Source organism: Phaethon aethereus (assembly GCF_964289735.1).
Source record: "Phaethon aethereus genome assembly, chromosome: Z".
NCBI lineage: Eukaryota > Metazoa > Chordata > Aves > Phaethontiformes > Phaethontidae > Phaethon > Phaethon aethereus.
Genome location: NC_138577.1, coordinates 29,326,569 through 29,342,355, shown reverse-complemented (window position 1 = coordinate 29,342,355; position 15,787 = coordinate 29,326,569). Strand labels below are relative to the sequence as shown.

The following is a 15,787-nucleotide window of genomic DNA, read 5'->3' as shown; positions in this document are numbered from 1 at the left end:
ATCTTGTAGACTGCTCCAGCTAGAAGAAAAAGATAAGTAGCAAGGTCTGGTATTTCTTGTTTATGTAGAAGTCCAGTTCCCCAAACAAAAGACGAATAAAAGATCAAAAGAGTATTTCATTGCTCAGAGCCCTGAAGAATCTGTTCAGATATCAACTGACTTACATCCCTCTTCCCTAAGCTTTCCACAGCTTAGTCCCCTAAGGCACCACACAAATGAGCAGCAGCTCAGGGCACAGCAGCTCAGTGCATACCATCTTCCCCCAAATGAACTGCTTCTCCCCACTGTCCATACCTACTGCCATCAGAACCAGTATTTAGCAAACTCCTTAACAGACAGAGCACATTCCTGATCAGCTCTGTGTTTGCCTCAGCTCTCAGCAGTTTCGTACTTGCAGGTGGTTCATTTGTTTCCTATTATTGTCTGGGTATAGCCACTGCTGTTTTAGTTCAACCTATCACAGCCTGATAAAAAACATCAGCTAACATGCATTCACTAGCTACCAATAAACATGTTGCCACAGGACTGAAGTTCTATGTCTGTGAACATTAGCAAGAATGTCTCTAAGAGCGGAAAGGAATCCACAAACAACCTCCTCCCTGGTGTCATCCCATCCTTATTCTCAATCATCAACCATCCTGACACCCTTCCAAGAACTTGCAGGCTTCTATGAATATACCACATTTCTCCTGCTTCTCACTGTAATACACATTTGTAAAGTTCAAACTTCTAAGCTACACCTCCTTGTACCTAGGCTATCTTGTTATGGATGTACTTGAATTTTTGAAAAGAATGCCTTAAAAGTCTCAATAACTGATCTTCTCTAGAAATGCAGACATTACTGGCTTGTTCGTGGTGGGTTTAGAACAAAGATAAGCAAGTTAATCATACTTCTGAACATATCATCATACCCTACTGTATAAAAAACTGGAACAGTATTAGCACTGCTAACTCATGATATTAACCCTCAATTAGTGCTCAGTTTTAAGCCTCAGTTGCAGGAATCAGTTAGTTACCTCCTGCTTCTTCAGAGTAAAGGTTGAGAACAAAGTCTCAATGCTGCAGTACCAAGAGAAATAAAATACTCCAACACATCAAAATCCTTTTGTCAGTGCTGCACTCTAAAAAACCAACAAAACATAAAAACCCAAACCACTATTTTTAATAATTAAAGTGAAGAGATGTTAACTACCTTAATATGCATACAGTATACATAAAGAGAACTTTCTAGGTAATTTCTGAGAGTAATGCCTCTTTGTAAAGGAGCTAGTTACGAAACATTCCAAAAGACTTGGTACTGTATGTTGTTATTACACATCGCAGGAGAGAGTATATTGGAAAGGTACAATAGAACCCTGTTTTAATTACTCATCTTCCACACCAGTGAAGAAAGGCACTGTAAGCATTTGATTCTACATAGGGCAGATGCTAAGTAAGATTCAGGTTGGGGGAAGGGGATGGGGAAGCAACTTAAAATACCCATCTGCTGTATCAGAGTCCTCAGCAGCTATTCATTCATAAAAGTGTTGAAATTGAGATGATCACTGAGGTCAACACCACCTGAATTTAAGCATTTATCTTATAAGCCTCTCTCTGCCCTGATGTTTTCCCTCTATGAAGCAGGTGCTAGAATGTTTTCTTTACTAGCCACCATTAAGACAAGAAGCAAGAAGTTCTTCAGTATCTAAATCAAACTGAGGTCAGTTAAACACAAAAGACGCCCATGTGGTTAAGGAAACAGAGAGATGATATACTCAGTCCCTGTCAAAAGAATTTGAAGGAGAAATGGGACCACGATGACTCTGATGTGCTGCAACCTTTTATAGGTCCTACAGTGAAGCAGCACTGATATTATTATACTGATCACTCTGCCACAATACTTATGCCCCTTAAAAACTCGTGGGTTATATACCACAGTATGACCAATGGTACAGCCCAACACACAAAACAAGTACCCGCACTTAAGCAGGAAGAAGAAAAAGTTCCCTTCTCTCTCCTGCATGCACATACATAAAAACCCCCAAGTATCAGCTGGACAGTGTCTCCATACAGCACAGGCTAGTTTTCCAAATTTCTCATTATTAATACTGGAAAATCCACAGCCCAGAAGAGCTTAAAAAACACTCTTTAATGGTTTCCTCTAAACAGGGCATTAATATGTACATAAAATCAGTGAATTAGTATATTTTGTTTTCCATTAATGCTAGTAAAACCTTTTGCTCTAGCTCCCAGAGTAACCCACTTTCTCAGGCTAGATTTAGCACTCCATAAGCAGGATAGCAATGCTACGTCAATGTGTATCTCAGGCAAGATGCTTCCCCTTGTTTTAAGAGGGAAGAATCGACCCTACCTCACAATAAAATTCAACAAACCTCACACATCACATATAGGAAAACAGAAGAGTGTGTGTGACTGTGCATGATCACATGTATTTCATAGAATCATAGAACCAAAATGGTTAGAAAGACCTTTAATTTGCACATATACGCATACACAGAGCTATCTTTTGTGGGAGGCATCTATTGTAGCATTGCAACTTTTATTTTCAAATGTATGTATAAAGACGTATGTATAATAGATCTTACCTATGTGTGTGGCTATAATACGTAAATTGCAAAGCCACGACAGATGCCCCGACAGAAGATGGCTGGCCCTAGCCAACTCGGAGTAGCCTGGGCCAAAACTGACACCAAACTTGGCACCACGCAAGCCCCGGCCCGCACCCCGCGGGGGCCAGGCGAGGCGAGGGGGCTCTCCCGCGGAGGCCAGACGGGCTCGGCCGAGGCCGGGCCGGGCCGCCCCCCGCCGCGGGAGAGCCTGGCCGGCCCCACCGCCCGACACAGCCGACCCGCCCCTCGGCCCTCTCCCGAGGCCCCAGCGGCCCCCCACGGCGACGTGCTCGGCGCGGCCACGCCAGCCTGCCCGGCGCTGCGATGGCCGCGGACGGCGGCGTGGGCCGGGTGCTGCCCCGCGGAGGGACCGCGCCGCCCGCGGGGGATGGCCGCGGGGATGCCGGCGGGCACTCGGTGCCGGGGCCTGCCGCGGTCGCGGAGGAGGGGCTGTGGAGCAGCGGCCGCTCCGGCCTGCCCACCTGCCCCCACCCAGCAGCACGCCCCGCGCCCACCGGCGCGGCGGGCCGGGCCTGCCTCCCTTCCCCCGGCCTCAGAAGACGTCCGCCACGTCCTCCCACCCGCCTGGGCCCGACTGGGCTGCGCGAAGAAGCGGGGCGCCTCAGCAGGTTACCCCTTACACCCAGCAACCCCTCACCTCAGCCGGCCGGGAACCCTCCCGCGGCGGCGGCAGTGGTGGTGGTGGCGACAGCAGTGGTGGTGGTGGCGACAGCAGTGGTGGTGACAGCACGGAGATGAATGGAAGAGGCGGCGGCCGAGCTCCCTGGCGGCGCTACCGTCACTCTCCAGCTCACCTCCAGCTGCGCTCGCTGCTGCCGCCCGGCGCCTGATATCATCTCCTCCCCGCCCCTCGCCGCTGACGCAGTCCCGCTGCCGCGCTTCGGGCCGGCGCTTGCTCTCCCTGCGTCGCCCTGCCATGGCGGCGGCAGCAGCCCCCGTGCCCTCGGCCCCCCCTTCCCGGCGGGTCGTGCGGTCCCTGCGCCGTGGCTCACGGCCGTGGTGGTACCTGCAGTGCCGGCCCCTGCCACAGCGGCTAGTGGGGTACCTGTGCCAGCGCTCGCCATGGAGGCAGCCCTGGTGCCGGCTCCATGGCCACGGTGGCTGTGGTGGTAACTGTACCGTCGCTCACCGTGGTGGTACCAGCCCTGTGGCCCTGGCCACACGTAGTCCTCTAGTGCCAGGCAGCTCACCATGAGGCTAGTGGGGAAATACCCCTCTGCAAGGAAGGTGGTCTCACGGCCCCGGATGGTAAAGGCTGCCTGCAGATCTCTGACAAGACACCCACAGAGTGCCCACACCCCACCCAAACTGGGGTGGGCAACTGAACTGAAGTACTGGCAGGAGTGTGTTTTCCAAAGGAAAATGTCCAACCCTGTTCCCCACCACTGTCCACCTCCAAGAAGACCTGCGTGCCAGGGAGCTGAAGAGAAACAAAGCCAAACAAGTTTTCTTCCGAGAGGACGGCACTCACCCTTGACTCAGGCTACGCGAACATACCCTTGCTTTATAGCGTATGATCCTTTGCTCCGAGCTGGGGAAGTACGAGGTGCACAGCTGTGGTGACATTGGTGGTATGGAGGAAGCTGGGCACAAAATGGGTTCACTGCCCTGAAACAAGGATCGAAAACAATTATAAGGTTTTAGCATGTGTAACTAATCAACTGTAATTGATTAGTAATTGCAAATTTCTTAATATATGTACTTTCTGGAAGATAATTGATTACGTGATTAGTTTAACTTTAGTGTAGAGTTTTTTAGCCTAATAACTGTGTGATTATGTTTAACAGCCTACTCTTATAGTCCTTAGGCTGTATCTGCCTCAATGCTAACATTGTAGCTACATTGTAACTATGTGTAAACAGTTAATCACAAGGAAAGCAGGCCTCACCAAAATTGAAACAAAGAAGAGTTAAGAGCGAGGACTGAGAGATTAATGAGTACAGAGAAGATATCTTAACCTTGAGCATAGACACAGACTGGCAGGAATGCTCTAACAAGGATGATAAGAAGGAACCGCTTGGCTGGACAACAGAAGGGGCAAACATCCAAGGAGAAGAAATTATCCTCGAGACCCATGACGGTAAAAGAGAAAAAGGAGTAGGGGGCTAACTCCCCAAATGACCACCTGAGACCCCCGTGCATGCATAGTGTAGTTTTGCAATGCCAGCATTATGTAAATTTAGTGGATAAGCAAGGAGGCGGTAATTTCTTGAAAAATGTTTGAATATTCATGTCTTTAATGTATATAAAGGATGAACTTCTGTTTCAGCACACGCATGTTAGGAGGAGATATCCCCCGTGCATCCAGCGCTGCAATAAAGATGTCCACCTAATAGCACTTTGATGTTATTGAGTTTAAATTTCTTTAACTTTTTTGAATCAGCCTGATGTGGGGGACAGCAGTCATTCCATCGACTACTCAGTGCTGTCTGCCAAAGATAGGTTTATGGCTCCGGGGGCTGGAGAAGCAGGGATTCAGTGCATTAGTAATGATTATGTGTGTGTCCAAAATAACATAACTTTGCTGAAACTATCAGATCACAAGCAGGGTTTGGGGAGACAGCATGAACAGAAGTTTTAAAATACAATGATTACCTTAAAATCCATTTACAACCAAACTTTGACAAAGGTCTGTTGGCTACGGAAAAAGGGATTAATATGGGAATATCCTTTAGGTCATACTAAAATACACTTTATCAAGAAGCCTTGTGAGCTCAAAGATCAACTCATACAGCTCTACGTAGTAGCACCAAGGTTTATGCTACCTTAATTTCTTTCTACTAATTAGAGTAATATTGATTATATTTTGCACTTGCATTTCAAAGAAAGACAGAAAATTGTATTTATGCATGTTACATAGTGAAAATTGTTCTGCAATATTTAGTAGCAGAAAACAAGACATGTTAATGGCATACAATTAGAATTTAACCCTGTTAGGAAATTATTAAAATTAGTAACTATGCTTCCTGTATTTTTTGCTTTCATGACAAATGAAGGAAGGAACCTCGAAACTGGTTGTGGATTTCTATCTTCATTTTTGCTGACAATTTCGTGGGAAGGACCAAGAACCTTTGGGCCTTTCTCAGTGAAAAATTTTTCATCCATTTTTTGTCATTGTTATTTATTAGGTTTTGTAAAGGAGATAAGGAGACTTTAACATACACAATGTAATTTAATAAAAATATTTCCTTTCTTAGTTGCTTAGGATATGGATGTGCTATTAAAATCCTGGGCACAAAGTCTTTTAGTAAAAAAATTATAAAGACAGATATGATCTTACGGCAGAGAAATACATTCAGACAGAAATCCTCCAATAAATTATTGCCTTCATAGGTCACCTCCAATAATGTTTAGAAATAGTTTTGCATTTCATTTTCTTTTTTTCTATTGTTATTACATCTTTCATGCCATCTTTTATGTCTGCAGGAACCTCTGTGCAAAACCCGCAAATAAATACCCACTTTCCGCTTTCTCTTTAACTTAGGTTGTGAGGCTTACAGAAGTCTTGACAAAAGATGCTTGGACATGGCTCGTGCTTTTTCTGGTAATCATATTAATCTCACTGTGAGTTTGTGTGTCCATTCCTTCTCTCACGCTTATACTGTGAATTTTTAAAAGCATGTTCAACCTTACTAATGTGACTACTCACACCAATGACATTAAATATATGCAGTGGGGGAATGTTGTAGATTACATTACATAGAACTGGGATGATCCCCTGAATATATGTGCAATAGATTATACACACACACACTCCCACCTGCCACAAGGTGCCTTTAGCTCTCCTTTGGCATTTTGGGTTGCCATGATACTTTTTACAGTAAAGACCATACCCTATCACAGCCGTGGTAGTGCATAGGAAAAGGAGATGCTGAACACTTGACCCTGAACACTTCCAATCATGGGACATCCACAGGGTGTCTGGGCAACCTGTTCCAGTGTCTCACCACCCTCACCATGGTCATCAGCATGGGTTGCAGGGGAGCCTCTGCTCTAGCACATGGAGCACCTCCTCCCCCTCCTTCTTCACTGACTTCAGTGCCTGCAGAGTTGTTTCTCTCACATATTCTCACTCCTTTCTTCTGGCTGCTGTTGCACAGCAGGTTTTTTTCCCCTTCTTAAACATGTTCTCTCAGAGGCACTGCCACCGTCACTGAGGGACTTAGCCTTGGCCGTCGGCCAGCCCGTCTGGAGGTCTGCTGGGACTGGCTCTGTCAGACGTGAGGGAAACTTCTGGCATCTGCTCACAGAAGCACCATTGCAGCTCCCTGCTACCAAAACCTTGTGACACAAGCCCAGTTCATCCACAATGCCATAACAAAGTTTGTTTCTGTCGTCTTCTATTCCTGTAATAAAGCTAGAAACATCTCCCTCTCTGGTCAGCTTATTCCACGTGCAAAAAGGTTTTTCTGTGCCGTCGGAAGTTTCATTATCCAACAGCATGTAACAAAATAACAGTTCCTAAGTTAAGACTTCCTTTTCAAATTTCCAGTTTCATAGCCTGAAATGTCCCTTTTTGCTCCAAGTACTGTATGAGTTTTGTTTTCCCAGTCTGGACTTATTTTGCCTAGCTCCTACTATCTCAAAGACAACATGTTCAGTCTTCCGGTAAGAAAACATTTTTGTGTGGTTTTTTTTGTGTGGTTGCAGTAAGTTTTACTAGGAGGTGAAGATCTTTGGAGTGTTTGGGGATTATTTCATAAGCTTCTTTCATCTGCATCTTCCATTTCTTGACAAAACCTTCTTACTCCCCAGGCACAGAAGGGACATTTAGAAATAAACCTGAGGGTCTGTAAGTGAGCCAAACATACAGCTTTCTCCTGTAAAAAAAAAAAAAAAAAAACAAGGTGAGAATAAAATCTGGATCATTCCTCCTTACACTGTTTTGAGGAGTCATATCATCTATGTGTGGAGATCTTCTGCCCTCATGCAAGTGGAACTGCTTTGTAAACCACCAACAGAGACCTCCTCTTGCACCGTGTTGATATTGCAGTCAGATGTGTGATTGCCACACAGGCAGACATGTTAATGTGCGTAGAGTGTGCAGGCCTTTAACCACATCAGCTCTGCTGTTCATGGCAAAAGGGCATTAATAGTGCAGAGGCTAATGAGATGGTAGAGTCACCAACCCTGGAAGTGTTCAAAAAATGTGTAGACGTGGCACTTCAGGACATGTTTTAGTGGGCATGGTAGTGTTGGGTTGACAGTTGGACTTAATGATCCTAAAGATCTTTTCCAACCTTAATTATTCTGTGATTCTGTGATTTCTGAGACCTGTAAGTGTGTTTGAAGAGGATGCCATGTGGAATGGTAGATGTAGAAAGTTCTCTTGGAGGGCTTTACCATCACAGAGCAACAGGCAACTCAAGAGAAGACACTTCACAAAGGCTGAAAACCAGCTTCACCATGCCAAGACTGCCCAAATTTGCTTGCTCAAGCATGTAGATTCTTTATTGTTTCACTTTCCACCTCTTCCACTATTAGGACTGCCTGCAATCAATACTCTGGCCTCTGCAGGATATATATCCCCTACCCCACCATCTCTCTGTACAATGCTGTTATTGTGCAGTTAATTTGAAACCTGGCCTCGTGGCCCCTGTCCTCTTGCTGGCCCCGTGACTTACTGCTCCTGCTGGCCCTAAGGCTTATGGCCCCTCACAGCTTTCCTAGTGTGAAATGAAATACTGCAGCAGTCCCATCTGCTCTCTGCAGCAAAAAGTCAACCAGGCATTCACTAATCACAATCTTCAGGAGTTAGAGAGGCCCTGTGCAGGGCACACAGGGGAATAAAGAGGGAAAAGACAGTGATGGAAAAATTTGCAGTTAAATTGCACTGATAAACTTAAATCAAACTTAGAAGATATTACTTAAATGGTGAAGAGCAGAAAGAGTTAAGGTAAGCAAGCTCAATTTATCTTACCTCAATGCGTAGTGATAAGAACAAGTTACTGTGCAGCAATTCTTGGTATGGACTTAACCAATATACAGTAACTACCCATGAGAATACCTTTACCCAATGGTGAGTATAAGGTAATTAGAAGGGGGTTTCCCCTTTCATTTTTTTAGAACAGAACAAATTTCTACTGCACTTTTACCCTAGCTTCTGGCAGAAATACACACACTGGCATTATACTTTAGAGATTTTTTCAGTAAATATCAAAGCAGCTTTCCATGGCTCCCTTCAAATCCTTTCTTAAAATTTTTTTTGTCTGTGATAGCTGCAAATGCTTGACAGCAGATGGCTGGATGCAGACCACTGATGGGCTTGAACCACTCCTTGTCAGGCTGGTCACTCTTGTGTCCTTGTTACCTTGTGCTTCTTCTTTCAGCCCATAAACCTTCATGTTTCCTTTCTTACAATGAGACTGTCAGTTCTCTCACCAGGAACCATCTTCCAGTCATGGATGAGACCATTCCCCATCTATGGCAGGATTAACATTTTATGGCAGAGAAGACAGCTTCAACGCATCCAAAAGAACCATAGGTTGTTGTGCATGTGACATGAATGTTGCCTACATTATGCTTTTACAGGTAAAAATGTCTCACAGCCTTATCTTTGCAATTGCCTAATACAGTGATTTTTAACATTGATATGTATCCCTGTGGGTTTGTGACAACTTTTAAAGGATTTCTGAAGGATAACTAAAAAAATAAAAAAGAAAGTTCACTGTTCTTTGGCTTAATTTTGCTATATACAATGAACATTGCAAAGCAGACGACTGCAATGTGGGAAAGAATGAACACAATTGCTCTCCCTGAACATATTTTTAATGTCAAAGAGTTAGAAAACAACAAACTCTTTCTTTCATCCTCAGATATCTATGTGTATTTATTACTACAAAACACAAATTTGGTAATTGTTCTGATTAGTTCTTAGCACTTTATTTGTTCAGGTGTTTTGTCACATTAAAAGCAGTGACCTCACCTACTGGACAGTCACATTTGCAGAAAAAATATTTTCTGCTCTTTTACTCCCCAAATTCACAGCAAAAATTGCTCTTAAAGTTCACTTGCAGCTCTCCCTATGTACCACTTGTTTTTGTATGCTGATTTCCCTGTGGCTGGGGAGGGTGTGTCTGTACATCCTGATGCACAGGACAGTGGTGGCATTGGCATTCACTGCTGTGTGACCATGCCTACACTCTCCCACTCCAGAGGAAGTGTCCATGTGAGGAGAGCAGCTGCTGCAATGTGTTTCTGAAGTGAATGAATACAGATTTAATGTCTTCATTTCTTGCAGTCACTACCAAATAGCATTCTGTGTGAGGAAGAAGAGGGACGACTTGTTGAGGAGATGGTAGGAAGAACTTCTGAAGTTGTGTCTGGAAACCTGGGGAGTCTCCTTCAGCAGGTCTCTGAAGAGGAAGCACTTAGATGACAACAGGTAGTGAAGACTGTTTTGCAGAAGGGAAAGTCCCACTAAAGGCCAGAAGATCACCAGTGGGCATGAAGAAACCCACCAGTGGGCATGAAGAAACCCACCACAGCTTTAATAATGGACAAAGAGTGGTAAGGTGTCATGGTTTGACCCCAGCCGGCAGCTAAGCACCATGCAGCTGCTTGCTTACTCCTCCCTGCTCCCCCAGTGGGATGGGGAGGAGAGTTAGAAAAAAAAGGTAAAACTTGTGGGTTGAGACAAAGACAGTTTAATAAGTCAGGAAAGGAAGAAATAATAATAACAAAACCACCACCAACAACATATACAAAACAAGTGATGCACAATACAATTGCTCACTACTCACTGACCGATGCCCAGCCAGTTCCTGAGCTGCAGTCACCACCCGTCCCCACCTACCCCCAGATTATACACTGAGCATGACATTATATGGTATGGAGTACCCATTTGGCCAGATTGGGTCCTGGCTACAGTCCATTCCAGCTTCTTGTGCACCTCCTCACTGTCAGAGCATGGGAAGCTGAAAAGTCCTTGTGTACAAACACTGCTTAGCGACAACTAAAGCATCAGTGTGTTTTCAACATTCTTCTCATACTAAATGCAAAACACAGCTATATACTATACCAGCTACTAGGAAGAAAATTAACTCTGTGCCAGCCAAAACCAGGACATAAGGTCACAGACATAAGCATTTAAGACTTTTGTGGGGGTGTAAAAGGGACAGAGAGGCTGTCTGACAACGTGGTATTACATTTTACATCTTTTTTTTCTTCTCCGTCTAATAGCAGCAAGCCCTCTCTGAGAAACATGGGATTAGAAGGACCCTCAGTCCATCCCTTTTTACTGAGGGATGACTGAGCTAGGCACAACTCTGGCAGATACTTGTCTAAACTTGCTCTTTTAACCTCTAGTGAAGAAAAATCCACAAAATTTGCTTTGTAGTTTTTTTAAAAAATCTTCCTTTGATGTCTAACCAAACTTTGCAGCAATGTGAGTCAATTATTTTTTGTCCATTGTCCTTGTGTCCATGAGCATGATTGATCACAGTCCCCTTACAGCCTAAGAGAATATTTTCATATACAGTGCCATACATTTTTTTTTTATTTTCATTGCTAATCACTCCATCTTTTCATGCATGCCTCAAGGATCATGTTTCCAAACCTCTCTTCACCCTTTATTGTTCTTCTCTCAATGCTGCAACTTGTCAGTGTAGTTTTAAGTTCAGTACACCAAACTGGAAAAAATATAAAAACTACAAACTATAAAACTGAGACTCCACCAGCACATTGCAAGTAGACCAAAGTAATTACCATAGTCATCGTTACTTGTTTTAATGCACCCTGGAAAACTGAAACAGAGATTCTGACAGGATTTAAGGAAAGACTTTTTTAATGATGAAGACAAGGCAAGCTTTGGAACATGTTGACCAGAGAGGCTGTGCAGTCCCCATGCATGGAGTCTTTCACAGTGAGAGTGGGTAAGGCCCAGAGCTACCTGGTCTGACCTCCTAGGTGACCTTGCTTGGAGCAGGAAGTTGGACTAGTGACGTCCTGAGGTCCCACGTGAATTAGCTGATGGTCTTGTGAAAATAATACCTTCCCTGTCAGTAACGTCCATTGCTGACCCATATTCAGTTTGTGATGTACTATAATACTCAGGTTATTTTCTAAGGACTGCTACCTGCCCTATTAGTCCTTATGTTAAAGGTATGCATTTGATTTCTCCTTTCCAAATGCAGTGCCTGTTCCTCTTACTATTGGTCCCAAAGATATCCTCTCTGCTATTTCCTAAGTTTGCTGATACCTGCTTTTTCTGAAGTCCACTGCTCATTCTGTTGCTGCTATACTTTCTCCTTGAAAGAATCACTCACAAGTTTTTAAGAGCTTTCTCCCATACTGCTTTTGCACCAAAAAAACCCTGCTTTTTTTTTGTACTTGTGAACACCTTTGCACGCCTTTTGCTAAGTCAGCTTGGTGAGTCTGGAAGGGTCTGAAGCATAATGATAGAGGGGTACTTCAGCCTGGGATGCCTTGTAGTGTTTCCTGAGAAGCAGCAGTAATCTTCACTGATAGGTAGCGGCTGTGGGCTCAGTGATCCAGTCTTGAAGGTGACAACTTGAACTCCAGTCTCAAACTGATCTTCATGTTCCACTCTCTTCAAATTACACACATCCTTTGACATTTCCAAATACCCGTCTGAGTTTTCTATCCTGCAAAATCAAACATTCAAGAGGATGAGCAAATGAAACTGCTGGGTAAGTGACTCTCAACATACCTTACCTTAAAATGCTACAATATCTGTAACTTTAATTCAGGTCTTCATTTTTTAAGGACATACTCTTAAAGAAGCTTTGACTAGAACTTCCTCACCTGGGAAAAGGCATATCTCACCACCTGCCAAGGAGGATTTTTCCACTTTCTGAGAGCAGATCTGCAAGAAACTGTTCTGCTTTGAAACATTTGTGATCAAGAACCCTAAACCTCAACTTGTTTTAGAGACAGAGGAATTAGTCTGGGTTTTTTTTCCTTAAAACAAAGATAATCTTTAGGGATATTTGTTCTGTAGTCCATATTCATGGCAAGCCTAACAAAATCAACTTCTTTCTTGATTACTAGGAGCAAGTACAGGTTTACTACTGTGTTTAGCATTCTACTTCTTCAGAGAGAATAATATTTAGTTTAAGTACTTGTTAACTACTCCTGCAGGACCAGGAGCTATATTTGTTTTAATTCTTTATAACATTTATATTATCCAAATAGAAAAATAATGGTTCTTCATCAAAATTTTATTTTTGCTGAAAAATGTTATTTTGTGCATGTTTCTTGATTTCATTTTAACTCATACTATGAATTACAAAACAGACAAAATACTTCAGTGGAAGTTATCACACAGACAAAGTCCAAACAGGATTCAAAGCAAAAATGAGATGCTGCTGGTATGGGGCTATGTTTTGGATTTGTGATGAAAACAATGTTGATAATACAGGGGTGTTTTCATTATTGTTGAGCAGTGCTTGCACAGCATCAAGGCCTCTTCTGCTTCTCAAACTGCCCCACCAGTGAGTAGGCTGAGGGTACACAAGAAAGTCCTTTCTTTGATCTTTCTTTGAAGATCAAGGTGACTTTCTTTCTTGGAAGATCAAAGAAGATGTACCTCCCTGGTAAGGAAGACTGGCAAACTGGTAACAATGGATGAGGAGAAGGCTGAAGCAACTTCTTTGCCTCAGTCTTCACTGGCAGTCTCTCTTCCCATATCTCTCAAGGGGATGGACTGCAAGATGGGGACTGGAGGAGCAAAGTCCCTCCCACTGTAAGAGAACATCAGGTTCAAGACCACCTAAGGAACCTGAACACACACAAGTCCATGGGCCCTGACTAGATGCATTCCAGAGTCCTGAGGGAATTGGCCAAGCCACTCTCCATGATATCTGCAAAGTCCTAGCAGTCAGGTGAAGTCCCTATAGACTGAAACAAGGGAAACATTGCACCCATTTTTAAAAAGGATAGCAAGGTGGACCCTGGGAACTACTGACCTGTCAGCCTCATGTCTGTGCCTGGGAAGATCAGGGAACAGATCCTCCTAGAAGCTATGCTAAGGCACATGGAGGACAGGGAGGTGACTTGAGACAGCCAGCATGGCTTCACCAAGGGCAAGTCCTGCCTGACCAACCTAGTGGCCTTCTATGATGGAGTGACCACATCAGAGGACAAGGGAAAAGTATCATGTTGTCTGTCTTGACTTCTGTAAGGCCTTTGACATGGTCCCCCACAATATCCTTCTCTCTAAATTGGAGAGAGACGGATTTGATGGGTTGACTGTTGGGTGGATGAGGAATTGGTTGGATGGTCACATCCAGAGGTTATTGGTCAATGGTTCAATGTCCAGATGGAGACTGGTGATGAGCAGTGTCCCTCAGGGGTCCATACTGGGACCAGTACTATTTAATATCTTCATCAGTGACATGGACAGTGGGATCGAGTGCACCCTCAGCAAGTTTGCAGACAACACCAAGCTGAGTGGTGAGGTTGACACGCCTGAGGGACGAGATGCCATCCAGAGAGAGCTGGACAAGCTTGAGGAATATGCCCGTGTGAACCTCATGTGATTCAACAAGGCCAGGTGCAGGGTCCTGTATGTGGGTTGGGATAACCCCTGGTAACAATACGGGCTGGGGAGATGAAAGGATTAAAAGCAGTCCTGCCGAGAAGGACTTGGGGGTACTGGTGGATGAAAAGCTGGACATGAGCCTGCAATGTGCACTCATAGCCCGAAAGGCCAACCGTATCCTGGGCTGCATCTAAAGCAACATGGCCAGCAGGTCGAGGGAGGGGATTGTGCCCCTCTACTCCCCTCTGGTGATACCCTACCTGGAGTCCTGCATCCAACTCTGGAGTCCTCAGGACAGGAAAGACATGGACCTGTTGGAGCGGGTCCAGAGGAGGGCCACCAAAATGATCAGAAGGCTGGAACACCTCTCCTATGAGGACAGGCTGAGAGAGTTGGGGTTGTTCATCCTTGAGAAGAGAAGGCTCTGGGGACACCTTATGGCAGCCTTTCAGGACTAAGGAGACTTTAGAAAGAAAGGTGTGGACATATTTTTTAGCAGGGCCTGTAGTGATAGGACAAGGGGTAATGTTTTTAAACTAAAAGAGTGTAAATCAAACTAGGTATAAAGAAGAAATTTTACACTGAGTGTGGTGAAGCACTGGCACAGGTTGCCCAGAGAGGTGGTAGATACCCAGTCCCTGGAATCCTTCAAGGTCAAATTGGACGGGGCTCTGAGCAACCTGATGTAGTTGAAGATGTCCCTGCTCATTGCAGGGGGTTTGGACTAGGTGACCTTTAAAGGTCCCTCCGAAGTCAAACTATTCTATGATTCGAAGAAGTTGGGAGAAGACACCATGGATAGCTGATCCCAGCTGACCAAAGGGGTATTCCAGACCATATCATGTCATGCTCAGCAATAAAACTGTGGAAGAAGAAGGAAGGGGGGGACATTTGGAGTGATGCCATTTGTCCTCCCAAGTCATCATTATGCATGATGGAGCTCTGCTTTCCTGGAGATGGCTGAACACCTGCCTGCCCATAGGAAGGAGTGAGTGAATTCCTTTATTTTCCTTTGCTTGCACGTGCAGATTTTGCTTTACCTGTTAAACTGTCTTTGTCTCAACCCATGAGTTTTCTCACATTTACACTTCTGATTTTCTCCCCTATCCCACCAGGGGGGAGTGAGCGAGTGGCTCAGCTGCCTGCCAGAGTCAGCAGGGATCCTGGTAAGAGCATTTGGGGATTGTTTAAGATTTATTGAAAGATGTTTAGAGGAGAAACCAAGGGTGGAGAAAGCAAGGGATCAAGGTGGTTTGGGGAGGAGCAAGTGTGGGATATAGAGGAATAAGAGGATAAAAGACGTGGTGATATGTAAACATGCTGCTGCTCAGCACGCTTGTCAGGCCATGCCTGGTCACAACAGTCTGTCCTGTCTTCTCACTAAAATCCATTTCTAAGCGATTTCCCGGGTGACGGACTGTCCATTCTGTGTGCACGTGTAGGCGTGGGTGCCTGAGTGCCAGCAGCTGGAGCAGGGACCACACATCACAGGGGCCCATCCATCCATGGTCCCAGCAACTGGCACGAGTGCAGGTGTGCAAGCAAGTATGTGAGCACTATCAAAAACCGTCCTTCACGAGGCGGCAAGCAGGGTGGCATGGGAGCTGGGGGTGCGTGCTTCTCTGCATGAGCCCACAGAAGGAGCTGGCTACTG

General features: G+C 44.8%; 1 protein-coding gene across 1 annotated transcript in view; it reads right to left on the bottom strand.

The window, feature by feature from the left end:
* FAM169A (family with sequence similarity 169 member A) overlaps positions 1–3,466 on the bottom strand; it is a gene marked incomplete at both ends in the record, with an annotated part of 31,954 nt that extends 28,488 nt beyond the window's left edge. Inside the window, one exon of the mRNA XM_082013283.1 lies at positions 3,425–3,466. Within this exon, the coding sequence (XP_081869409.1) occupies positions 3,425–3,466 (42 nt within the window). The remainder of the gene's footprint in view (positions 1–3,424) is intronic.
* Positions 3,467–15,787: the final 12,321 nt, after the last annotated feature.